The 23195-nt window shown below is 67.4% G+C and overlaps 3 protein-coding genes and 1 long non-coding RNA gene across 15 annotated transcripts; 2 read left to right on the forward strand and 2 right to left on the reverse strand.

Moving 5' to 3' along the window:
* Window positions 137–6398, forward strand: DUS1L (dihydrouridine synthase 1 like). 3 transcript variants are annotated; one of them, XM_021066391.1, is made up of 15 exons: window positions 780–870; window positions 1375–1411; window positions 1714–1960; window positions 2334–2442; window positions 2828–2878; window positions 3168–3280; window positions 3644–3726; window positions 3844–3947; window positions 4188–4332; window positions 4486–4582; window positions 4662–4750; window positions 5203–5345; window positions 5631–5668; window positions 5841–5916; window positions 6012–6398. In XM_021066391.1, exons 3-15 carry the CDS (start codon window positions 1724–1726, stop codon window positions 6149–6151), a joined length of 1425 nt encoding a protein of 474 aa, XP_020922050.1. In that variant the 5' UTR covers window positions 780–870; window positions 1375–1411; window positions 1714–1723; the 3' UTR covers window positions 6152–6398. The 3 variants fall into 3 exon arrangements, with proteins under 3 accessions (XP_020922051.1, XP_020922049.1, XP_020922050.1); XM_021066392.1 differs by lacking the exons at window positions 780–870; window positions 1375–1411 and adding an exon at window positions 137–196; XM_021066390.1 differs by lacking the exon at window positions 1375–1411 and having other exon boundaries at window positions 726–870.
* GPS1 (G protein pathway suppressor 1) lies at window positions 6543–13101 on the reverse strand. Of its 9 annotated transcripts, none has more exons than XM_021066384.1 (14): window positions 11682–11786; window positions 10706–10798; window positions 10003–10184; window positions 9481–9645; window positions 8921–9056; window positions 8744–8821; window positions 8523–8583; window positions 8058–8143; window positions 7805–7899; window positions 7594–7699; window positions 7435–7515; window positions 7220–7357; window positions 7018–7152; window positions 6543–6931 (listed from the first exon to the last, which is right to left on the reverse strand). In XM_021066384.1, exons 1-14 carry the CDS (start codon window positions 11712–11714, stop codon window positions 6857–6859), a joined length of 1464 nt encoding a protein of 487 aa, XP_020922043.1. In that variant the 5' UTR covers window positions 11715–11786; the 3' UTR covers window positions 6543–6856. The 9 variants fall into 9 exon arrangements, with proteins under 9 accessions (XP_020922043.1, XP_020922048.1, XP_020922041.1 ...); XM_021066389.1 differs by lacking the exon at window positions 11682–11786 and adding an exon at window positions 12992–13101 and having other exon boundaries at window positions 6545–6931; XM_021066382.1 differs by lacking the exon at window positions 11682–11786 and adding an exon at window positions 12229–12253 and having other exon boundaries at window positions 6545–6931; window positions 8523–8580.
* On the forward strand, window positions 11807–16435 carry RFNG (RFNG O-fucosylpeptide 3-beta-N-acetylglucosaminyltransferase). Of its 2 annotated transcripts, XM_021066394.1 has the most exons (8): window positions 11807–12140; window positions 12672–12720; window positions 13234–13336; window positions 13435–13588; window positions 13839–13927; window positions 14014–14179; window positions 14547–14632; window positions 14706–16435. In XM_021066394.1, exons 1-8 carry the CDS (start codon window positions 11853–11855, stop codon window positions 14785–14787), a joined length of 1017 nt encoding a protein of 338 aa, XP_020922053.1. In that variant the 5' UTR covers window positions 11807–11852; the 3' UTR covers window positions 14788–16435. The 2 variants fall into 2 exon arrangements, with proteins under 2 accessions (XP_020922053.1, XP_020922052.1); XM_021066393.1 differs by having other exon boundaries at window positions 12039–12140; window positions 12672–13336.
* LOC110255929 lies at window positions 16378–18612 on the reverse strand. The gene is made up of 2 exons (XR_002336920.1): window positions 18441–18612; window positions 16378–16899 (listed from the first exon to the last, which is right to left on the reverse strand). It is a non-coding gene; the product is annotated as an uncharacterized LOC110255929 (long non-coding RNA).

Consider the following 23195-nt stretch of genomic DNA (forward strand, 5'->3'; position numbering starts at 1 on the left):
TTCTGCTTCTTTCACAATCCTATCCTCGGGGCATGTGGAAATACTTAAGGATGAAATGGTAAAATGAAACTTGGCTCTGCCAGAGGGAAACCTTTCTGTCTTCCCTTTGGGAGGGTGCTTGGGAGGCCTGCAAACCACGCTGACAAAAGGCGGATGCACTGCGGCGGGGACAGAAGGCGTCCCTCTGTGATGAGAGGTGCGGGGAGAAAGGCAGGGCCAAGGCGCCACGGCGTCTGTAGGAAAGAGAGGCAGGGTTTGGGGGACAAGCAGGTTGTGATTCCGTTGGCCGCGCAGGTGGCGCGGGAACGCCTGGGCTCTAAAGCCGAGAACCTGTGGTTCCGGGCGGCCGAGCGCGGCGCCGTCGGGCCGCGGGCCGGGAAGCTCGCCGGCGTTGCCGCAGTAGCACAGCGGCTTCGCTCCTTCGCCGTTTTCACGAGGTTCCGCGCGGGCCCGGCGGCTCGGGCGCCCAGGCGGCACCCGGCCCAGCGAGAGGCGAGTCCTGCCGCCCCCGGCCCCGGCCCGGCCCCCGCACGCCCGCCTCCCCGCGCCGGGCGGAGCCGCTCTCCGGCCTCCGACCGCCGCCCCGCGCGCCGCGCCTCCGCCGCGGGGCGGCCCTTGCGCAGCCCGGCGCGGTTTCCCGGGGACGCGTTTCCCGCCGCACCGCGGGCCGCCCGGACCGCCCTGGCGGAGCACCTTCCGGCGGCCCCGGCGCGGAGCCCTGCGCTCGGCGGCGGCGGCGGCGGCGGCCCGGCGGTGGCCCCGGCGCGAGCCCGGAGCCGTACCCCGCGGGACCCCCGGCTCCGAAGGCCCAGCTGCGTCGGGAGGAGCCGCAGCCCGGCCCGGACGCCCGGGCGGCCCGGCTCCGCCCAGGTAGGCTCCGTGCGGGCTCGACCCGCGCTTCTCGGGCTCCCGGGGCCCTTCCTCGGGTGGGGGCGGAGAGCGCGCCGCCGGACGCGTCGTGCCCTGGTCTCTGGGCAAGACGTGGGCGGCCGAGGTGATTTTTACACGTAACGTCACAACTTCGCGAAAATATGAAACCCCCGTTGGGAACTTGGTCACTAAGCCGATGACCCCGCTTAATCAGCCCCTACCCAGGTCCGCCAGGTGAGCAGAAGGCGCCTCCCTCCCTGCCAGTCGGCGCCTCCGGTGTTTCCTGTTGTAATCAGGGCCGGGCGGCTGCCTGTTCAATCCTTCAGGGATTTAAGCAGGCTCCTTAGGGGCCCGGCAAGCCTGGCCAGGCTGCGTAAGGACCCCTGGAGGGAAATGCCCTCAGTACACTGCCATAGCGGGCCGACCCTCGGACCGCCAGAGGAGCTACAGAGTGGCCAGGTGGCCGCCTGGGCCCCCTGGTGGCCTCCAACAGTGTCGGCACAGGGGGTCCTGCCTCGGTGGGAGCCCCTGAGAATTGCAGGTGAGAGCTGCTCTGCGCCGGGCCGGCCCGGACGAGGCCCTTACGTTGAATTTCCTCTTCACACCCGTTCTGCCGGACACACACCTCATCCCGCTAAGAAGTGAGGGGTTCAGGCTCAGAGAGGTTGAGCGACCTGCCTAAGGTCTCCCCCGGCGCTGGGGTTTCCTTCTGCTCCTGGTCTGCACCAGCGTCACCCTTCGGGTCCCCGTTTGTGACCGAGAGGCAGCACCGGAGTGGCTTGGGGAGAGGTCGCTCCTGCCCTGTGCCCTGCCGGCCCCTGAGCCCCTGGTTGTACCCCTCAGTGTGGAGACGATGCCAAAGCTGCAGGGCTTTGAGTTCTGGAGCCGCACCCTGGGGGGGGCCCGCCACGTGGTGGCCCCCATGGTGGACCAGAGCGAGCTGGCCTGGAGGTTGCTGAGCCGCCGGCACGGCGCCCAGCTGTGCTACACACCCATGCTGCACGCCCAGGTCTTCGTCCGCGATGCCAACTACCGCAAAGAGAACCTGTACTGTGAAGCGTGCCCCGAGGACCGGCCCCTCATCGTGCAGGTGGGTGGCCCGGCCCCAGAGTGCTGGCGGCGGCGGCGGCGGGCAGGCAGCTTCCCGAGATCAGAGCGGAGGGGCTGCCCTTTCTCCCGGGGTTGTCCCCTTTCCTCTGGTGGCCGGCGCTGGGTGCTCTGCGAGATTTGCAGCACACGCCCCCCAACCCCTGCCACGTGTTCCCTCTGCACAGGCATGGTTAGGACAAGAGTGTGACGGGCCTGCTGGGCGCTGGGGGCGCCGCCTAGCGCAGCCCTGCTGTAAACATGCAGGAAGGGGCGCCCCCTGCCGTCGTTCTCACCCCCACACCCCCCGTCAGCTCTGAACCCCTTGTGGGACCAGGGCCTGGCTCAGGCTCTTGTGACCTCCGTGTCTCCCCCAGTTCTGCGCCAACGACCCAGAGGTGTTTGTCCAGGCGGCTCTCCTGGCACAGGATTACTGTGATGCCGTCGACCTGAACCTGGGCTGCCCGCAGATGATCGCCAAGCGAGGTGATTCGGGTTCCGGGGTTCTGCGTTGAGTGCCAGCCCCGGGCTGGGGCGAGGCTCTGAGCCCAGGGTGTGGCTGACGCCAGGGGCAGCTCGGGGGCAGCTGGCCCTCCCTGGGCTCCTTTCTCTGGAGGGTGGGGACGGGGTTCAGCTGGCTGTCAGAGGTTGTCGGGCTCCCTCGGGACAAGTGTGTCCTGCTGAACCGAGGTCTCCCCGCACCGCCGTGTAGCCGCTCTCCCGGCACCTCAGCTCCTCTCCCCCACTGGCTGGAGGAGTTAGGTGCTGGCCGCTCCGAGCGCGTGTCGGGAGGGTGCTCGGCGCGGGCTGGGCAGCCGGAGGCCTGTGTGGGCCCGGGAGCAGGCGCAGAGGGCGTGCCTGTCGTTCGCAGGCCACTACGGCGCCTTCCTGCAGGAGGAGTGGGACCTGCTGCGGAGGATGAGTGAGTTGGCCGCGTGCTGCCGGCGGGGACTTGGGGCCGCTTTGGGGGCGGGCTCCGGAGAGGACGGGGGCCGGCAGAGGCCTCCTGGCCCTGGTGCTGTCCCTGCTCTGGGAGGTGGCTGTGAGGAGTGGCCTGTCCCGCCGCAGCTGCCCCCTTAGAATCAGAGCGCGGGTGCCGGTCAGAGGCGGCTCTCTCCGCTGCCCCAAGCGGCAGCCCGCACACGGTCCCCTGGAGGCCTGCCCGGAGGTGGCCACCACAGCGCCCGGAAGCCCACTCTGCCTTTCCCCAGTTCTGCTGGCCCACGAGAAACTCTCTGTCCCCGTCACGTGCAAGATCCGTGTCTTCCCCGAGATCGACAAGACGGTGAGATACGCCCAGATGCTGGAGAAGGCTGGCTGCCAGGTGAGGGCCGGGGGCCCTGGGTGGGGCTGGGGGCGGGAGTCCCTGAGACGGATGGAGGAGCCCCACGCTCGTGCCGGGGCGGGGGCAGTACTGGGCAGACCGGCTGCTGGGCCTCGGCCACCTCCTCCCCAGTCCAGCCCACCCCCGCCTCGGGCAGTGGCGGTGCTGCCACTTCCGGGGGACTGGCCCTGGGAAGGGTCTGGGCCTCCCCGCCCCCTCACCCTGGGGGCACACGGGATGGCTCTGCCATGTCACCCGGCCCCGGTGCAGCCAGCCCAGAGGACTGGGCTCGGGACCGAGAGCCGGGCACGGCGCGGCCTCCCCGGAGTGGTCGGGTGCAGTTGAGGGCGGGCTGTGTTCCAGCTGCTGACCGTGCACGGGCGCACCAAGGAGCAGAAGGGGCCCCTGTCGGGCGCGGCGTCCTGGGAGCACATCAAGGCGGTGCGGTGAGCGGACCTGGGGGCCCAGGGTGGGCAGACGGGGGGGGGGGGGGGCTGGCCCTGCCGCGGGGTGAGGGGCCAGCGCCCTCTCTTCTGAGCCGCTGCCGCCCCGCTTGCCGACAGGAAGGCGGTGGCCATTCCCGTGTTTGCCAACGGCAACATCCAGTGCCTGCGGGACGTGGAGCGCTGCCTCCAGGACACGGGGGTGCAGGGGGTCATGAGTGCAGGTGAGGCTGGGCCCTGCCTGCTGTTGGGCCACCCCTGGCAGCCGCTAGAGGGGCTGTCTGCCCGTCTGCCTCGCGCCTCCACAGGCCCAGATGAATCGCCCTCAGGCCGCACGGTCCTCGCCAAGGGCTCCGTCTGCCCTGCGGGGCAGAGCCCTAGGGCCCGTGGCCAGCCTTGCCCTCGGGATGGCGCCACCTGGGGAGGACGTGCGCCCCTGACCCGCGCCCCGCCCCGCCCTGCAGAGGGACACCTGCACAACCCCGCTCTGTTCGAGGGCCGCAGCCCTGCCGTGTGGGAGCTGGCCGAGGAGTACCTGGACCTCGTGCGGCAGCACCCCTGCCCCCTGTCCTACGTCCGGGCCCACCTCTTCAAGCTGTGGCACCACACGTGAGTTGCCCCCCAGGGGACGCGGTCTGGTGACATGGCGAGGGCGGATGCAACGGCCAGGCCAGAGGAGAGAGCGCCCCTCTGCGCCAGGGCCCAGGGCCAGTGGTCGCCGAGCTGGGTGCTGGACCGGCCCTGACGGGGCGGCCGTCTCAGGCTGCAGGTACATCAGCAGCTTCGAGAGGAGCTCGCCAAAGTCAAGACCTTGGAGGGCATTGCTGCCGTGAGCCAGGAGCTGAAGCTGCGGTGCCAGGCAGGTGCCAGGGCGCCAGGCAGTGGGAGGGGCACTTGGGCTTCGGGCCCCTGACCAAGGGCCCCCTGGGCTCTTGCAGGAGGACATATCCAGGCAGAAGGAGGGAGAGAAACCCTCGGGCGGCCTGCCTTTCTTCCACTGGATCTGCCAGCCTTACTTCCGGCCAGGGTGAGCCTCCCTGTGTGTAGGTGGGCTGCGGGGTGGGGGACACACCTGCCTGGCCTTGGCCAAGGTGCAGTGGCTCAGCTGTGTCTCTCGGGCGGTGGCAGGGGCAGGCTCGCGCCTTTGTCAGACGCTTCGGTTTCTATGAGACGCTTCCCTGAGCAGCTCTGCCCTGGGGTCCCGAGGCTGACCCCCTGAGCTTCCTCTGGGTTTTCTGAGGAGGGGACAGACTGTCATCTGAAGCTGCAGCCCTATCCAGGGGCCAGTGGCTCAGACTCTGGTGTCCCCTGGTGTCCCAGCCTCCGCGCCAGCCACTCGGGCCAGCCCTGGCCCAGGCAGCCTGAGCCGAGCTGCCAGGGCCTCGGGAGAGCTGCACGCACGTCCTCACCCCAGGCTGTGGCTGGTGGGCTGCCTCTCATGGGCGTCCCCCAGCTCTGCCCACTCCCCCTCCCTCTCAGGCCCCAGGAGGGGAGCAAGGAGAACGGGGGTGCCCGCAGCAAGCGGGCCCTGGAGGAGGAGGGCAGCACAGAGGCCCTGTCCAAGAACAAGCAGAAGAAGCAGCTGAGGAACCCACACAAGACCTTTGACCCCTCGCTGAAACGTAAGCCGCGGCACCCCCCACGGGTCCCCGGGTTCGGGTGGTGCAGATGCCTCCTGAGTCGTGGGGAGTCCAGCAGGAAGGGCCCGTGACCCTTCCACATGTCCCCAAGGAGGCTGATGGGCCCCCCAGTGGGTGGGGTGAGATTTCCCAGCAGATCCCGCCCAGCGCCCCCCGCCCCCGCAGCCGCCCGGCCCAGGTGGACACCCGATGGGAGCCCCGTGCAGCGGCCGGCAGCAGTGGGTGGGCTCACCTAGGTCAGCTGACACCTCTTTGCTCTCTTCCCAGCAAAATACGCGAAGTGTGATCAATGTGGGAACCCAAAGGTGAGTGCGTCCTCGTGGCCCCACCACCAGCCCCAGCCCCAGGAAGGGCCCCGCACGAGCTGTCCTCGTCCTCAGCCGCGGGGGCAGCCTGGCCACCGCCCAGGGCGGGTGGCTTCTCCCCATCAGGCTGGCTCTGCCCAGGCTCATGGGCTTTCCCGTTTCCCGTGCCCAGGGCAACCGGTGTGTGTTTAACCTGTGCCGGGGCTGCTGCAAGAAGCGCGCTTTCAGGGAGACCGCCGACTGCCCAGGTGAGGGGCGCCCGCCGCCGCCGCCCCCCTGCCCAGAGTCAAGGGACCCTCGGCCTCCTTGAACCCACATTTCCTTCATCTCGCTTCTCTGCCAGGTCACGGGCTACTTTTTAAAACCAAACTGGAGAAGTCTCTGGCCTGGAAGGGGGCCCAGCTGCGGCCGCAGGAACCTCCGCAGGCAGGGCCAGCGCCGCTGGGTGGCCTCCCCGAGGCCGTGGGCAGCGCCCTGACCTGAGGGGCACCTGCAGCCCCAGGCTCCAGGCCTGCCCGCCGACGCCTGGACTCGTGCCCATTAAGGAAACGCCTTTTCTCAGGGAACCTCCTGCTCCTTCACGCGGAAGGACAAGCCGCTCTTCCCCTCGGCCCAGGCCGTGGGCTCGGCGAGGCCACACCGGGGAGCGGGCTCCCCGGCCGGACCTGTCCTGGGCTCCAGCCCGCCTGTGTCCCCAGTGAACAATAAATCACTTCAAAGCCGCCCCATTCCCGGGCCTGAGACCTGGGTGTTGGCAGGGCCGCTAGGGCCCAAGGCACCTCCTGCCAAATAGAGCCTCAGTCTCCTCCGTGCGGCCACCCTGTTCCCGGGGTGGGGGGGGAACCCCACGGAGACAGGAAGGAGCGGCGCCAGGGGCGCTTCTCAGGCTGCCCTTTAATGAACTCAGATTCAACAAGGCTGCGACCCCAAACGACACGTCCCCATGGAGGCTGGGAGGTGGGGCTGCCGGGTGGGGGCCCGGCCCTCCCGTTAAACCCACCTCCTCCCCGGGGCCCCCAGCACAGGGTGAACAGGGCCGTGGGAGAGGGGTGGGGGCCGAGGGCTGGCATCATCCGGCACGTGGGCTCCAGGCACCACCTCCACAGGCACTGCAGCAGCAGGAGGGAGCCCGGGCGTCCGGGGGTGGGGGTGGGGGGCGCAGACCGTCCCGGAGGCCGAAGGGGGCCCTCACATGTTGGTGCTCATCCGGGACTGGCTGTTGGCCGGCGTCAGCTCCCCCTGGCTCCCTTCTCGGGGAGGGGACTGCGGTGGAGACAGCGGCTCAGCCCAGGGAGGGGTGTGTGTGCCCGCCCCCCCTCCAGCCCAGCCCAGGGCGGCCCCCGCCCCACCTTGACGTGGATCTGGTTGCGCAGCACGGCCGCCCGCAGGATCATGGCTTTGACGCGGCGCTGGAACTCCTTGCCCATCAGCAGGGACTTCTCGAAGGTGGTGCTGCGCTGGTCCACGTCCCGGGCGTACAGGATCTGTGGGGGCGCAGGGGTCAGCGGGGCCCGGGTCGCCCGCCCCGCACCCCGGCCTGAGCCCGGCCACCTTGCTGTGGGAGTCGATGCGGGCGTTGATGAGCCCTTCCAGGATGAGCTGCGTCAGCTCGTCCTCCAGCGCCGCCACCGTGGTGTTGAAGGCCGTGGCCATCTTGCGCATGTCGGCCGACACGTAGGGGCTGAAGTACTGCAGGGCGGGGGCCGTGAGCAGAGCGCGGCCCCCCGGCCGCCCCCCGGCCGCCCCCGCCCCCGGCCCGGGTCTACCTGGATGAGGGCCCGGTTGCGGATCTGCGTGTACAGCGTCCTGACGTGCGGAGCCAGGTACATGTCCAGGAGCAGGTTGTCCTGGGGGCAGAGCCGGTGAGGACGGCTGCCCCCCCCCCGCAAGCGGCTGAATGCGCCGCCCCCCGCCTGGCCCCTCACCTTCATCTCGTCCAGCATCTTGAGGCACGAGGCGTACTTGGACTCGTAGAATTTAAAGATGATGTCCCGAACCTGCGGCTCCAGCTCCAGGAACAGCTTGAAGGAGCTGCAGGCGCCAGACTCCTCAGAGCCCGCCCGCCCGCCCACCCGGGAGGGGCCCGGCACGCGGGGCAGAGCCGGGCGCTGGAGCCCCACGGCCGCCCTCCCTCACCTGCTGGAGATGACGTTGCGCTGCAGCTCCTGCCGGTCAAAGGTGGCCAAGGCGCACAGGCCGCCGTAGACGGCCACGTTGCTGGGGGAGAGCAGCTAGGCAGCAAGAAGCGGGGAGCGGAGACCCGGGTCCCCAGCCGTCAGGACACGAGTCCGGCCTAGACCCGCCCACCACCCACTGGGAGAAGCCCACCCAGGGTGCCATGGGAGAGACCCCTCCGCCCCCGCAGAGCCAGACGCTGCTTCGCCCTCACCTCGGGGAAGTCGCAGTGATCGAAGGCGGCCAGGAGGAAGCACTTGGCAGCCTGCTTGTACTTGCGTGCCGCCAGCTCGGCCAGGCCTGGGGGCGAGGGGGAGGCGGGGTGAGGCAGGAGGAAGCTGCCAGGGCCGCGCAGGGCCGCCAAGAGGCGCACCCAGACGGGCCCTCCTCAGCGGCAGGGACAGAAACGCTGGCAGGCACCAAAGACAGTCCCCTGGGCCAGGCGCCCAGGGAGGCCGTGCGGCTGCTGTTGCTACTGCAAAGGGGCTTCTAGCTGATGCCAGCACCAGCTGGGGGTCAGGGAGGGGAGTGACCAGCCCCGGCAGCAGCTGTCAGAAAACAAGGCCTCCCCGAGGGGAACCTGAGCCGGGCAGGTGCCAGGTGCGGGGCGCATGGGTTTCGCTGGCTGGGACAGGGTCAGCTGTGGTGCCTGCCTGCCCCAGTGCCCCTGGGCCCTCACCTGCGGCACACTTGAGCTTGGTGAGGATGGCCTGAGTCTGGGTGTCACGCTCCCCACGCTGCTGCAGGAGAAGGGTGTGCACGTGAGCAGCCCGTAGCCCCCAGACCCTTCCCCACCGCAGGCCCGGCCCCGCCGAGGAAGAGCAGAGGCCAGAAGGACCAGGCCCGCGGGAGCCGGCAGCGGTCAGGGCTCCTGGGGCCGGGGCCCAGGGCTGGCGTTACCTCAGCAATTTCTGGGGTGGACTCGGCCTTGCTGACGTAGCTCAAGACATGAGACCAATTCTGCAAGTACACACTGACCTGCCGGGCGGGGGACGGGCTCAGCCTGGGGCACCCCCTCCTGGCCCACCAGCACCGCTGCCCGGCGGCCCCTCCCACGCCCCCCACACCAGGCCCCACCTTGATGACGTTCAGACACATGTTAATGACGTGCTTGGCGCTGGTGCAGTAGTCGCGGGCCCGGGAATAACACTTGAGGGCGTTGCTGAGGTCCCCACAGTCCAGATAGTGGTCGCCCAGGTCGTCATGGCCCCGCCTGTGGGCCCAGCCACGAGTGGACATGGGTCAAGCCATGAGCCTGGTTAGCCGCCCCCCAGCCCTGAGCACAGCTAAGGCTGCCCCCATGGAGCCCGCCCCCGGCCCCGGCGGGATGGAGCCCACCCCCGGCCCCGGGCACACCTGATGCTGCCGCCGGGATGGAGCCCACCCCCCGGCCCGGGCACACCTGATGCTGCCGCCGGGATGGAGCCTGCCCCCGGCCCCGGGCACACCTGATGCTGCCGCCCGGGATGGAGCCCACCCCCCGGCCCCGGGCACACCTGATGCTGCCGCCCGGGATGGAGCCCACCCCCCGGCCCCGGGCACACCTGATGCTGCCGCCGGGATGGAGCCCGCCCCCGGCCCCGGGCACACCTGATGCTGCCGCCGGGATGGAGCCCGCCCCCCGGCCCCGGGCACACCTGATGCTCTCCTTGATAGAATTGCCCTTGTAATTCTTCAGATCCGTGTCCAGCTTCTCCAGCTTCAGCAGGGCCTTCTTCCGAGTGGCCTCCACCCAGGCCGTGTCCAAGGGCGGGGGCTCCACCCCACTCTCGGGGATGGCGTCGGGCGTGTTCTGCAGCTCCCTGGGGAGGACCCGGCCGTCAGGGGGGCTGGGATGCTGCCAGCGGCCCTCGCCCCATGGGGAGAGCGCCCCGTTGACAGGGGCACAGCTCTGACCACGGAGGCCCGCCGCCTGGCGGGACGGCCCAGGGGGAAACGAGTCTCGGCGCCGCGCCGAGGGGCGAGGGGAACCCGCTGCGGTCTCCGCAGGCTCCGCGCGGCCCAGAACCGCGCGTGCGCACACGCGAGACGCCGCCGCAGACGCGGGGCGGGGCCGACTCTCGGCAGCGCGAGCGCCTCCCGCGTCGAGCGCCTCCCGCGACGGCTGCGCCTCCCGGCTCTGCCACGAGAAAACGAGGTCGCCGGGTCCTGGGCCTCACCTGGTGGCCTCCGAGAGCTTGCGGTGGATCTCCTCGTACATGTCCACGTTGAAGGTCCGCTGCACGAAGGAGAGGGCCATCTTCAGGGCCTCCGCCCGCAGCGGGGGGCAGTGGTCGGCGATGAACTGCAGCCGCTCGATGCGCATCAGGCCGCTGTAGCTGGCCGCATACTGCTCCAGATCCTGGGGGCAGGGGGCAGAGTGCTCGTCCCCCAGGCTGGGACCCCAGACCCCAAGCCCCAGCCAGTGGTCGGGAGCAGTGGCGTGGGGGCACCAAACAAATCGCCGACCGTCCAGGGGCTGAGGAGAGGCCGCTGGGAACGGGCCGGTGAAGGGGCCTCCGGGGTAAAGCTCTGGCCCGGGGTGAACGGCCGGAGGCACGTGGGCACCCGCCCAGACTGCCAGTCACCAGGCTGAGCAGTGAGGAGACCGAGCTTCACAGGCTGGGCCCCAAAGAAGACGTGTCCTTGCAGTGAGATGACCAAAGCGCAGCCTGGCACCCAGGGCTCCTCCGTGGGGGGGGGAGCAGATGAAAGGTCTGGAGCGGACTAGCAACCCATCAGAAATGAGCAACCGAAACCCGAGAGGTTTCCAGGTCAGAAAAAGACGTGGTCGGCGTGGGGAGCCCTAGCCCAGCCCTCACAGCAAGACTGACACCCCAACAAACCCACTGATCCCCTAGGAGCGGCTGCAAGGCTCCCTACCAGGGTGGGGTTCTCCACGACATAGTTGACATCGGGTGCGTTCTGCGGGTCCTCCTGGGGATCCACGTCAATCTGCATGGGCTCCACCGCCCCCTGCAACACGGGCGGCACCTTGGCACCTCTAGTGGGGGATGCCCAGGGAGAGCGAGAGACCCTCACTGTGCCCCAGCTCAGCTCTAACCCGGCTCCAGACAGGCCCCTCCCCACTGCCCGCCACGTCCAGCGCCGCCACATCAGGGAGGGGGCTCCCGGCGAGACCGGCGCTCAGGAGCAGAACCCCGCCCGACTGTGACAGCCTATCTCCGGGGCGGGAACCGGACGCCGGAGGACCGCTTCCCAGGGTCCCCCGAGGGTCCCTACACGCTCCCGGCCACCGTCCTGACGCAGCCTCCTCCGAGCCACGGGGAGGACCCTGGGCGGCCTCGATCGGGCGCATCCGAGCAGCGGGAGCAGCGGCACCCGGCGACGCCCGCCGGGGGCCGGCCGCGGCCGGAGGCGGGAGGGGGGCGCCCGGGCGCCCTGCGCGGCCCGCGCTCGGTGGGCGGGCGGGCTGGTCCCGGCCCCCGTCCTGGAAGGTACCTCATAAAGCAGCGTACAGGCCGACAGGCTGGCGCTCAGGCTGAAGTCCCCGGCCGTGCCCGGCAGGAAGAGCTCTGACCTACCGCTGGGAGGGGCGCAGTGCACATCTGCCACTGACGACGCGGCCGCACGGGGGGCCGGGCCACCCCGCATTCTGTCCTGACTCTCTGCACCCCCCGACCCTGACACAGAGCTGGCTGGCTGCTGAAGGAGAAAGAGCGTTAGCGCGCCGGGCCTGCCGGGCCTGCCGGGCCTGCCGGGCTGCCGGGGCCGACGGGCGGGACGCTGCGGCCGGAGCCCGGGCGCGGGGAGAACGCCGCGCGGGGGGCGCGCACGGCCGGCCCCCCTCCGGCCCGGCGGCGGGGGCGCGGAGGGGCCGCCGGCCGCGGCTCGTTACCTGCAAGTTAAACACCTGAACCGGCAGCGGCATCTTCGCCAACCCCGCCGCGGCGCGCCGTCCACTTCCGGGGCAGCGCGGCTGCCGCTTCCGGGTCGCGGCTCGGGCGGGGCGGCTCTTAAAGGGGCCGCGCCGCGCTGGCTGGGCAGTGCCCGCGGGTCCCGCGGTCGTATGAGCCGCGCGCGGGGGGCGCTCTGCCGGGCCTGCCTCGCGCTGGCCGCGGCCCTGGCCGCGCTGCTGCTGCTGCCGCTGCCGCTCCCCCGCGCGTCCGCGCCCGCGGCGGCCCCGACACGGGCCCGGGCCCCGGGCCCTGACTCGCGCGCGCCCCCTGCCCGGCCCGCCGCGGCCCCCCGACTGCGGCCCGACGACATCTTCATCGCGGTCAAGACCACCCGAAAGAACCACGGGCCGCGCCTGGGGCTGCTGCTGCGCACCTGGATCTCCCGGGCCCGACAGCAGGTGGGTCCCGCTCCGGGGCCCCGCAGACTTCGGGATTCCCGCCCCGCACCCTCCCACGCCCCGAGATCCCCGCTCCCCAGATGCCTGCCTTTGGGATCCCGCACCGCTGGCTTCCCAGGACCTCCACCGCCTTTGGACTCCGCTCCCTCATCTCTAAACTGGCATCCCTCCCTGAACCCCACCCCGGATCCCTTCCCCACCGCTGTGTCCCCAGCGTGGCCGTCAGGCCCCAAGCCCCGAGTACGTGGGGAATGGACGGGCACCCCCAGCACCCACCCTCCCAGATTCCAGGCTCGCATGAGTTCTCCCAGCTGACCCTGGGCTGAGACCCCTGAAACATGCCTGGCAAGAGCAGGGCCACCCCAACATTGCTGGGGACGCTGAGGGTACCGGCAGGCTGCTCTGCTCTCCTCTCTGATCTGCCCAAGCCCAGGCCCAGCCACTTGTGCTTCTGCGGCTTCAAGCCAAGGCCCTGCCAGACCTTGGGGTCCCCAGGGGGTGCCCCTTGACTCCTCACAACTCTCTTTCCAGACATTCATCTTTACTGATGGGGACGACCCCGAGTTGCAGCTCCAGGGTGGTGAGTGCCCCCGTCCCGTCCCGCCCTGCTAGCTGCCTCCTCAGCTGTCTCTCGGTCCAGGGCCACCCGGCCCTATGCTGTGTACGGGGGGGGGGGGGGGGGGGGGAAGGCACCTGCTCAGGGCCACACAGCTGGTGGAGGACAGAGCCCCGATGCCCACCCACCGCTGGCCCCGCATCCAGGGCCCCAGGCCCCAGCCCTGCTCTGCCTCCCTCAACCACGCCCCCTACAGGAGGGCCAGCAGGGAGCCCTCCCTTCCGGGCCTGCCCACCTCAGTCCTGCTCCCTGGCAGGTTTTCTCTCGTGAGATTCCAGGAGGAGGTTATCTGTCTCGACAGCAGCAACAGAGTCAGCCGAGCGAGGCCGGGACAGGGCTGTGATCGGCTCCGACGTCAGGGCCTCGAGCGGACAGACCTTGCGTCGCCAGCTAGCCACATCTTGCCTGACTTCAGCGGGGTGGGTACACTGGCCACAGACTTCCCTGGCACTCGCTCTTCTCCTCCTCCCACCGCAGGCAGCCACGTTGTCAACACCAACTGCTCAGCCGTGCACACCCGCCAGGCTCTGTGCTGCAAGATGGCAGTGGAATATGACAAGTTCATCGAGTCTGGACGCAAGTACGTGGTGGCCGCGCCCTGTCTCCTGCAAGCCCAGGGCCAATGCCGGGCGCGCCCCCTGGTCCGGGCTCACTGCAGGTTTCTGCACACCCCTCCAGGTGGTTCTGCCACGTGGATGACGACAACTACGTGAACCCCGATGGCCTGCTGCACCTGCTGTCCAGCTTCTCGCCCAGCCAAGACGTCTACCTGGGGCGGCCCAGCCTGGACCACCCCATCGAGGCTACCGAGAGGGTCCAGGGAGGTGGAACCGTGAGTGCCGGGGCCGGGGAGGCAAAGCAGAGAGGGGAGACCCCAGCAGGTGTCCCACCCACGTGTCCAGAGCTGAGGCCAGTGAGGGGGAGCCGTGGGAGGGGCCGAAGCCACAGGCGATCGTGGGCACCCCCACCCATTGCGCCCAGGGAGCTTTGGCCACCTGGCCGGAGAGCCCCGATGGGTGGCTGAAGAACAGGCCTCGGGGTGTGCAGGGCGAGGAGCTCTGATCGCGGCCCCTCCTCCCCAGGTGACCTCGGTCAAGTTCTGGTTCGCTACTGGGGGGGCCGGGTTCTGCCTGAGCAGAGGCCTTGCCCTCAAGATGAGCCCCTGGGCCAGGTGAGGGGGGACCTCTTGGGGCCTGGCTGCCTGGGAGGGGGTGCCCAGGGCTGGGCAGGCGCTGACCAGACCCCCTCGGCTCCCAGCCTGGGCAGCTTCATGAGCACAGCTGAGCGGGTGCGGCTGCCAGACGACTGCACCGTGGGCTACATCGTGGAGGGGCTGCTGGGCGCGCGCCTGTTGCGCAGCCCCCTCTTCCACTCCCACCTGGAGAACCTCCCGAGGCTGCCGCCCGACACCCTGCTCCAGCAGGTAGGCGTGCTGGGCCCCTGCCCGCACCTGGCTCCCTGACGGGTCACAGCACCGAGGCACAACTGCCATGGACTCGGGGTCCGGGGCTCACGTGGGGGCGCCTCTGTAAAGGGAGCCACTGGGCTTTCCCAGGGGCCCCAGCTGTCACAGACCCGGCCTGGAGAGGGGAGCAGCTTCGCGCAGGGGGTTGGGGACGGGCGCCAGCCGCCTCCCTGGGGTGTCATCTGTGCTGGCCACACCTCCGGCCCTTCCATGCTGTTCCTGAGCTGACCCCGGGGACGCTGGGGAGGCCAGGCGGCCTCTCCCGTGGAGAACACGGCGCGGTGGGAGATGCTGGCCCCGAGCGTGACGCCGTCCCTTCTCCCAGGTCACTTTGAGCTATGGGGGCCCTGAGAACCCGCACAACGTGGTGAACGTGGCCGGGGGCTTCAGCCTGCAGCAGGACCCCACGCGGTGAGCGGGCAGCGGGCAGGGGTGCCGGGCCAGCCTGCCCTTCCCGCAGCCCTGACCTCCCACTCCCTCCCAGGTTTCAGTCCGTCCACTGCCTCCTCTATCCGGACACGGACTGGTGTCCCGGGCAGAAGCAGAGCGACCTCGCCCCGCGGTGACCCTCAGCCCCTGGCCCAGAGGCGGCTCCGGCTCTGCCCCGCGGTGCAGGCGCAGGGCGAGGCCTCCGCGGGAGCAGGCTGCCCCCTCCTGGGCTCGGTTGGCTCCTCCAGGTGGCTGTGGCCACGGCCTCCCCCAGGCGGGTTAGGGGCACCTGCGGATACTCAGGCCGGCCGGCGGGCCCCGGAGACCCGGTGCTGCGGAGAGGACCGCAGCGCTGTGCTCCTGCCCGGGGGCCCAGCCCCAGTTCTCACCGGAAAGGGCTTCCAGGGCGGCGGCCTGCGCCCCTTACCTGCGGAAAAGGGGCCTCCAGGCCCGAGTGGCGCCTGAGGTGCTGCCGCCGTGCAGAGGTGTCTGCAGAGCCTCCTCCGGGGCCCCCGGGAAGCCGCCCTCCCACCGCAGGCTTGGCGCTGGCGGGCCGGCCCCAGCCCGATGCAGAGGTGCCGTCGTGCGGGCCCCGGGCCGAGGCTCCTCGCGGAGGGGCTTCGAAGACACCGTCGTCCACGCTGGCTCGTCGCTCCGTCCTCGTCCTCCCGCCTCAGGCCCCACGTCCACAAAACAGAAGGAGCCTTGGGTCTGGGGCTCCCGCTGCAGGGAGACAGCCCCGCCCGCCTGCCTTGGCCTTGACGGGGGTCGGGGGGACGAGGGGCCCGCACCTCCTCCTGGTCTCCCGCTCTGTGCCCGCAGCCGCTGAATAAAGGCCCGCTCGCTCCCGAGCTTCCTCGTTGTCTTCGCCAACCAGCCACACCTGGCAGCCCCGTCCTCCCCACCAAGGCTCTGCCCTGAGACCGGCTCCCCAGCGGGCCCGTCTGCGCTCCCGGCCCTGCCGGCGGGTCTCGAGCGGCCACTGGGCTCCTCGGTGTGAGCACAAGTGCCTGTGGACCGGGCTCCCTGCCGGGCGTGCTGGAACCAGGACAGCCCGCCCCGCAGACAGCCCGCCCCAGTGTGAGGCTTGCTGTTTTAGCACATTGTGCGCACCTGTGTGTGCGGCGTGTGGCTGCGCACACACAGGCGTGTGTGTGTGTGTGTGTGTGCGCGCGCGCGCGCGCATGCCGGCCAGGCCGGCAAACCCAAGAAGCGGGTTGAAGTCAGCACAGGCTGTGCTCAGGCTGAGGTTCCCGGGAGAGGAGCTCATGGCGGGTCACCAGGAACTGTCCCTGCTCAGCAGTCACCTCCCCTCACGTGCCCGGACGTGGACGTGTAGCCCCCGAGGCCTAGACCCGAGCTGCGCTTCCCAGACCCCGGCACACTGGGGTGTCCACACAGCAGCCCCCAGGATGCTGCAGTTGGGCTGCCCTGCCCTCCCCAGCCTGGACCGCCCCAGGCAGACGCCTCCCTCGCCCGGGCCCGAACCCCGGCACCCTCCAAGGCGAGTGTGACGGGCCAGCGCCCTGAGGCTGTGGGCACGGCCAGGGGGGTGGTCCATTTATTGCTGAGAGAGAAAAAAGCCTGGAAGGCAACACACGAAGGTGTCTGTGTGTGACGTCGCCCCGAGAGGCAGAAATTGGTGGAAGCGTTTTTTTCCTCTGACCCCTTTTTGGTATTTGGCAAGTAACAACATGTCTCCTCGTGGTCATAAAGCAGACGTATAATCAGGAAAAGTTAAAATTTTGTTAAATTAAGTTTCCAAATTAAATTGTGTATACTTGGCCCCCCATTCTAACGTTTTTTGGACGACTAAGTAAGCACACTCGGTCCCATGGCATTGCATGGCTGGCACTGAGCCAGCCCTGGAGGACTGCCCCGCTCCCCGGGGCCGCAGAGCATTGGCGTGAGGGCTGCGTAACCCCTGGGGGGTGCGGGCTTTCTGGGTGGGGGGCGGGGGGGTGAAAACAGGCATCCTCGTTACGCGAAGATTCTGTGTTTGCAGATTCACCCACTCGATGCAATGTATTCCTACCCCACATCCATACCTGCCTCCTGGTTGCTCTCCGGCTATGGAGACGCTGAGGCTGACCCGGGGAGGCTGGCCTCGGAGACGGGGACAGGACGCAGGCAGCAGGGGGCAGTGCCGAGTAGAGCAAGGAGTCCAGCGGGAATCAACTCATCCTGGAATGAGAGTTCGCTGATGGTTCCACAACTCGGAATGTTAGAAGAGCTACCACAGGTGGATCCTAAAAAAAAAAAAAAAAGGATGCGATTGAACTTATGTGCAGAACAGAAACAGGCTCACAGACTTGGAAAAACTTGGAGACCAAAGGGGACGGGTCCGGGGGCGGACGGGGTGTGGGATGGGCACAGGCGCCCTGAGGTCTATGGGGTGACTGGCCAACGGGGACCTGCTGTAGAGCACAGAGAACTCTACCCAGTCTTCTGGAATCATCTAGGTGGGGAAGGATTCAGAGCGTGAGAGAGAAGTTCCTGCTGTGGCGCCGTGGAAATAAATCTGACTAGGAACCATGAGGCTGCAAGTTTGATCCCTGGCCTCAGCTGGAAAAAGAACCAACTACTGCATTATACCCTTCAAAACTACACTTTTTGGAATTCCTTTGAGGCACAGTGGATTGAGGATCCAGCGTTGTCACTGCACAGCTTGGGTTGCTGCTATGGCGTGGGTTCAGTCCCTGGCGCAGGAACTTCCACATGCCCTGGGAGCAGGAAGGAAAAAACTCATGCACGTTTTAATTTTTGGCTGCGCTTGTGGCATGTGGAGGTTTCCGGGCCAGGGATCAAAACCATGCTACGGCAGTGACCCGAGCTAGAGTGGTGACAACACGGGAGCCTTAGCCTGCTGCGCCATCAGGGAAAGTCCAGGACAGTGCGCTTTTATTCTCTTTTTTGGCTGCTCCAGGCCAGGGGTCAGATCTGAGGCGCAGCCTCGACCCAAGCCACAGCTGCCGGATCCTTAACCCCCTGTGCCAGGCCGGGGATCCAACGTGTGTCCCAGCACGCCCAAGACTCTGCCAGTCCTGCAGCACAGCGGCAGCTCCAGGACTGTACACTTTTTGGTGCGCCTGAGTGCTATCTCAATAAAGACGTTATTTAAAAAAATCGAGCCAAGGAGTTCCCACTGTGGCGCAGTAGGAACAAGTCCAAATAGGAACGGGCTCAATCCCTGGCCTCGATCAGTGGATTAAGGATCCGGCCTTGCCGTGAGCTGTGGTGTAGGTCACAGACCTGGCTCGGATCCCGCGTTGCCGTGGCTGTGGTGCAGGCCGGCCCCCACAGCTCCCATTGGACCCCTAGCCTGGGAACCTCCATATGCCGCAGGTGCAGCCCTAAAAAGACAGGGAAAAAGAAAAAAAAAGCCAGCCTAGGGAAATGTGTCCATCAGGATGGGCCAGGCTGTGCGGCAGGAACTGCTAGGCCCTGGAAGTCTGCGTGTTCAGGTCACACTGTGACACGCATGGGTGCCCCTCCTCTCGGAGAGTCGAGGACCCAGACCCACGGGAAAGGAAGAGGAGTTAGGACGGAGCCACCAGCGCCTCACCACCTGAGCCCACAAAGGACGCTCGTTTCTCACGTTTCACAGGCTTGAAGAGGTCACGCAGCCACCGCAACACCCAGGGAAGCCAGAACGTGAGAAGAGGCCCAGGGTTTGCTGGGTGCTGGGCACCGATGACATGGAACAGGCGCATCGGAGCCCCCACGGGCGAGGCCACACGGGCCGGGTGTGGGGTCCGGAGCGGAGGGGAGTGCGGTGTGGCCCACTCACCTCAGCCCCCTGGATTCCCGGGTGGCTTGGGAAGAGAAGAAACGGGACACAGAGGGTGTTAGTCCCTGCGAGGGCCCCGCGGGGCCTCGGCGGCTGCTGGCGGCCCGCTCTCATCAGAGAAGAAAGACCAACTCCTGTGGTTTCGCCAAGTGCCGCCAGCTGGCAGCTGAAAGCACCCACCTCACCGGAAGCGGGCCGCGAGGTCCAGCAGCGCAGAGAGCTTCTGGAAGGAGTCGTAAAGGCAAGCAACGAAATAAACGAAATAAAGGAAAACAAAAAAGGAAATCAAAGGGCAGACGGACGAGCATGCGGGAGGAAGCGCCCTCGGCTTGAGAGGGCGGCTCTGTGTCGGTTCCACGCACACACTGCGCCGCACGCGGGCGGGACATCGGGAGCCGAGGGCTTCTGCTGGGAAACCCGCAGCCCCGGAGGTGGAGGGCGTGGGCTCGTGTCCCACAGAACCGTCCTGCCCGGGTTAGAACTCAGCTCTTCGTACTGCAAGGGCCGGGGCTCCAGGCCAGACGGGCGGGATGTCACGTTCCGCCCGCAGCCCTTCCCGGGGCCCTGGTCGGAGGGAGCGAAACAGGCCAGCTTCTTCGGCTTAAGGCTCAGCACCTGAGAGGCAGGGAGCCCGGTGTCAGGTGTCACTGGAGCTAAGAGGCCGCGTCCCTCCACTGAGGAACCTGTCGGGGAGTCGGTGCCGTGCACAGTTAGGGGAGGTTGGCCGTCCCTGTCCCTTAAGAGGAGGGGAGAAGCACCCCACTTCCACTTGGCTGGGGCGTTAGCAGCTTTGGAAACTTGACAGGCTGGAAGATGCTGGGTCGAGGTGACTATTCTGCACATGAGCTGCGTTCCAGACCGGGTCCCGTGTCGTCCCCTTGCCCAGCTCTGCTGGCGCCCGGCCTTCCCACGCCCTGTCTAATCCCCAACAGGGCTGGTGGCGAGGGCGGGCCTGGCTCCCCTGAGCTGTGCTCCTTCACTCACCGCACAGGCGCTGGTCTCTCCCTTGAACCCTTGGAACACATTTATAAAAGCTGCTTGCAAGTCTTGCTTGGCGAAGCCAGACAGGTTTGTTTTGTTTTAGGGCCGTACCCACGGCATATGGAGGTTCCCAGGCTACGGGTCTAATCAGAGCTGCAGCTGCCCGCCTACACCACAGCCACAGCCACAGCCACGCGGGATCCAAGCCGCGTCCGCAACCTACACCACAGGTCACGGCAACACCAGATCCTTAACCCACAGAGCGAGGCCAGGGATTGAACTCGCATCCTCATGGATGCTAGTTGGGTTCGTTAACCGCTGAGCCACGCCGGGAGCTCCCCATTTTGCTGCTCCTTTCCACGCCTAGCCTGTTTTCCTGTCCACGACACTCCAGGCCAGAGGCCATAGAGCGACTGGACCCTGTTTCCTTGCCCTCACGTGCTGACCTGTGCCCTGGCAGGCAGTTTACTGACTCATCACTCTGCCCTTGTTTGGCTTTGGTCAGGGGCTTCATTGGGGCCGCCTGTGGGAAAGCTGTGGCGTTTCCCCAGGGCCTCCAGCTTAATGGGATTCGGCTCCAAACTCCCATCTCCCTGTGCATTTTATCAAGGCTTCAGGGACTAGACCAGAGCAGCTTGCCTCGGACTTGGCAGGCCTCCGCTGGCAGAAGAGCTGAGGGGCCGTGACCTGACCCCTTCACCCCGAGGGTGACCTTGGACCCCAGAGCAGGGCCCTCCGCTTTGGACTTGGGGTACTCGGGGCCCTGTGCCTCCAGGCTGAGGTCACCCCCTCCAAATGTAGACTCCAGAAGGGATTAGGGCATCTGTGCCCCAGGCTGGGGCGGGATCCCCCAAGAGACCGCTTGCCTGCCGAAACCCGATGCCGCCCAGCTCTGCATCCCCGCTAATCCTGGAGTGGCCTGGGCGGCTTTCCCAGGGGCATCACCTTACAGGCTCCGCAAGAGCCTCTGTGCCTCAGGAGCTCCCCTCTCCCAGGAGCCCCTCCCTACAGGGAAGAGCTTAGCCTCCTGACAAAGGAGGGCAGGGCCGCTGCCATCCACACCCGCCCATCAGGCCATAATCCTATTAAATGGGGGGCCTTTCCCCACTTGGGGAGCCGTGGGCACTCCAGGGGGCAGAGGAGCCCCAGGGAGTGGGACCCGCCCAGTCACCTTGGCACGAGGTGCCCTTTCATTTCCCCAGACCCCGGTGCCGAGCTGCGGACAAGTCAGCTTCCCGGGGGGCAGAGCCCCCAGGGTGGGGGGTGTCCTGAGAAGGACAGACTCCCCAGTGGGGCGCCGCTACGTCCTGCGCGTCAGCCTGTGCCTCGCGCCCTGCCCCGTGTCTGCGGGGCCCCTCCCCGCGCGTCACTTTGCCCTCCGAGACTCTGGCCCCCATGGCAGGAAGTCACACTCCCTGCAGGTGAGGGAAGAGCACCCAGCCGAGTGCGAGGGGCCAGAAAGGCCACCGGCTGGGGCTGCCCTTCGGGGTAGAGGTGGCCACAGGCGTCCGAGGTCCTCAAAGCAGGCCTGCAGGGGAGTTCCGGCTGGGGCCCAGTAGGTTAGGGATCCGGTGTTGCTGCAGCTGTGGCTCAGATTCGATCCCTAGCCCAGACACGTCCATTTGCCACAGGTGTGGCCAAAAAAGGGAAAAAAGGGGAGGCCTGCAGGAGCCCATGCCCTGGGGGCCTGAGGGCCCAGGGGTGCCCATGGCAGGAAAGGCCTGGCGCTGAGCCTGCGTCGGTCCAGGAGGTGAGGCCCCAGCGGGGCTCCTGGGGCAGCGGGAGCCCTGGGTCTACTTGCAGGGAGCACAGAGGCCTAGGGTCGGGATCTCAACCTGGGGAGCTATGCCCCGCATGGTCAGCTGGCCGCAGGGGCCCTGGCCAACTGCCAGCCACACGAGGACTGTCCTGAGAGCCAGAAGGACCAGGACAGTGGCAGGAAAGCAAAGGCCGGACGGTCGTAGGTCCTTTCTCCTTTCAATCCCTCCCTTGTCCACAAGAAAATAAAATATGCCCTGCACGTGGCCCCCAGTCTCTCTCCCGGGGGGGCGAGCACTTCCCAGCCCCCTCCATGGTGACCTGCAAAGGCTGCAGTCCTGTCCCAGCTCCTGGGCCCTCGAGAGACTCTGCCCAGTGGGCACCCTGAGACCAGGCGGCAGCGGCCAGCGTGCCACAGCCGTCCTCCCTTGGCATCTGGCTGGGGTGACCTGCTCCAGCCAGTGCCAGGGTCCTGTCCCCACTTTAGTGTAGCTGTGCGGCAGGAGGACCCTAAGTGCAGTGACGAGGACACGGCCACACCTGGCTTCGGCTCAGCGGGCATCAGGAATGAACCTGCCAACCTCCGGGTCCTCTACATCCTACCACCCATGTGTGCGTGTGCTCACATGTGCCCGTGTGTCCCCGTGTGTGTGCCCAAGTGCGTGTGCCCACACCGCCCTGTGCCCGGGTGTGCACACACGAGCAGTGACAGGACTGGTGACTGCTTCCAGTGACCTGAACAGGTTCTCCAGATCCCCTTATGCGTTCTCTCGGCCGCACCTGCTGCTTCCTCCAAGAAGTCTGCCTGTGTTGCCTGCAGCCCAACACCGCTCTGGGGATTCAGACCCCATTAACCTCCAATTAGGGTTCACGCCCTGCGACAGGGAGGGCAATACATATATATATATAAAAGGCATCACTCATGGCATATGAAGTGCCCTGGCTAGGGATCAAATTGGAGCTGCAGCCACCGGCCAACCCCACAGCCACAGCTGATCCAAGCAGCATCTGTGAACTACACTGTGGCTTGCGGTAACGCCAGATCCTTAACCCACTGAGAAAGGCCAGGGATCGAACCCACTAGCTCATGGAGAGAGCAGGGTTCGTGACCTGCTGGGCCATGATGGAAATGCAATAGTGCTTTTTCTTTTTTCTTTTGCCTTTTTCTAGGGCTGCTCCCGTGGCATATGGAGGTTCCCAGGCTAGGGGTCCAAACAGAGCTGTAGCCGCCGGCCTCCACCACAGCCGCAGCAAAGCAGGATCCGAGCTTCATCTGCAACCTACACCACAGCTCACGGCAACGCCGGGTCCTTAACCGACTGAGCAAGGCCAGGGATCGAACCCACAACCTCACAGTTCCTAGTCGGATTCGTTAACCACTGCGCCACGACGGGAACTCCAATAGTGCTTTCTTGCTAACAGCCCTATTTATTGATGGTAATAAGGCCCCGTCCACTCACCATGGATGGGGACCAGGCCGGGGCTGTTATCCGAGCCCATGGACTGCCCGCTGGTCGGCCTGCTTGATTGGACGCTCCCTGGGCAGGCCCAGGTCACAGCCCGTGAGCCGTGGGGCCGCAGGCTGGCTGCCCTCCTTGCCTTCTTTTATTCATTTAAATGTTCATGACTTCACTCTGCAGACAGACGCTAGAAGTACACTCTCTGCCAAGGGCGGGGGGAACAGGGACAGCGGGCCCAGCCCCGCCCTCTCTCCTGCAAGTGACAGAACAAACGGAGGGTTGAGAGCCAGGCCAGGGTGCAGGAGCCCAGCGGGGTGGCGCCTGGAGGAGCTGAGGCTCCGCGGACATTCCCAGGTCAGTCTCGAGTGCGGCCTTGCCCCACGAGCACCTGAGGGCTGGCCCTTGGGGGGCCATTCCTTTCAAGGCTGCTTGTCCTGGACCCCGGGCAGCCCTGATCTCAGCCCCCCTCACCCCCCCCAAATGTCCCCTCTGAGGTCCGTTCCAGTTTCGAGTTTCAAGGGCCCTCTCCTCACCCTGAGAAACAAGAAAAGCAAAT

This window comes from Sus scrofa, chromosome 12, assembly GCF_000003025.6.
Source record: "Sus scrofa isolate TJ Tabasco breed Duroc chromosome 12, Sscrofa11.1, whole genome shotgun sequence".
Lineage (NCBI taxonomy): Eukaryota > Metazoa > Chordata > Mammalia > Artiodactyla > Suidae > Sus > Sus scrofa.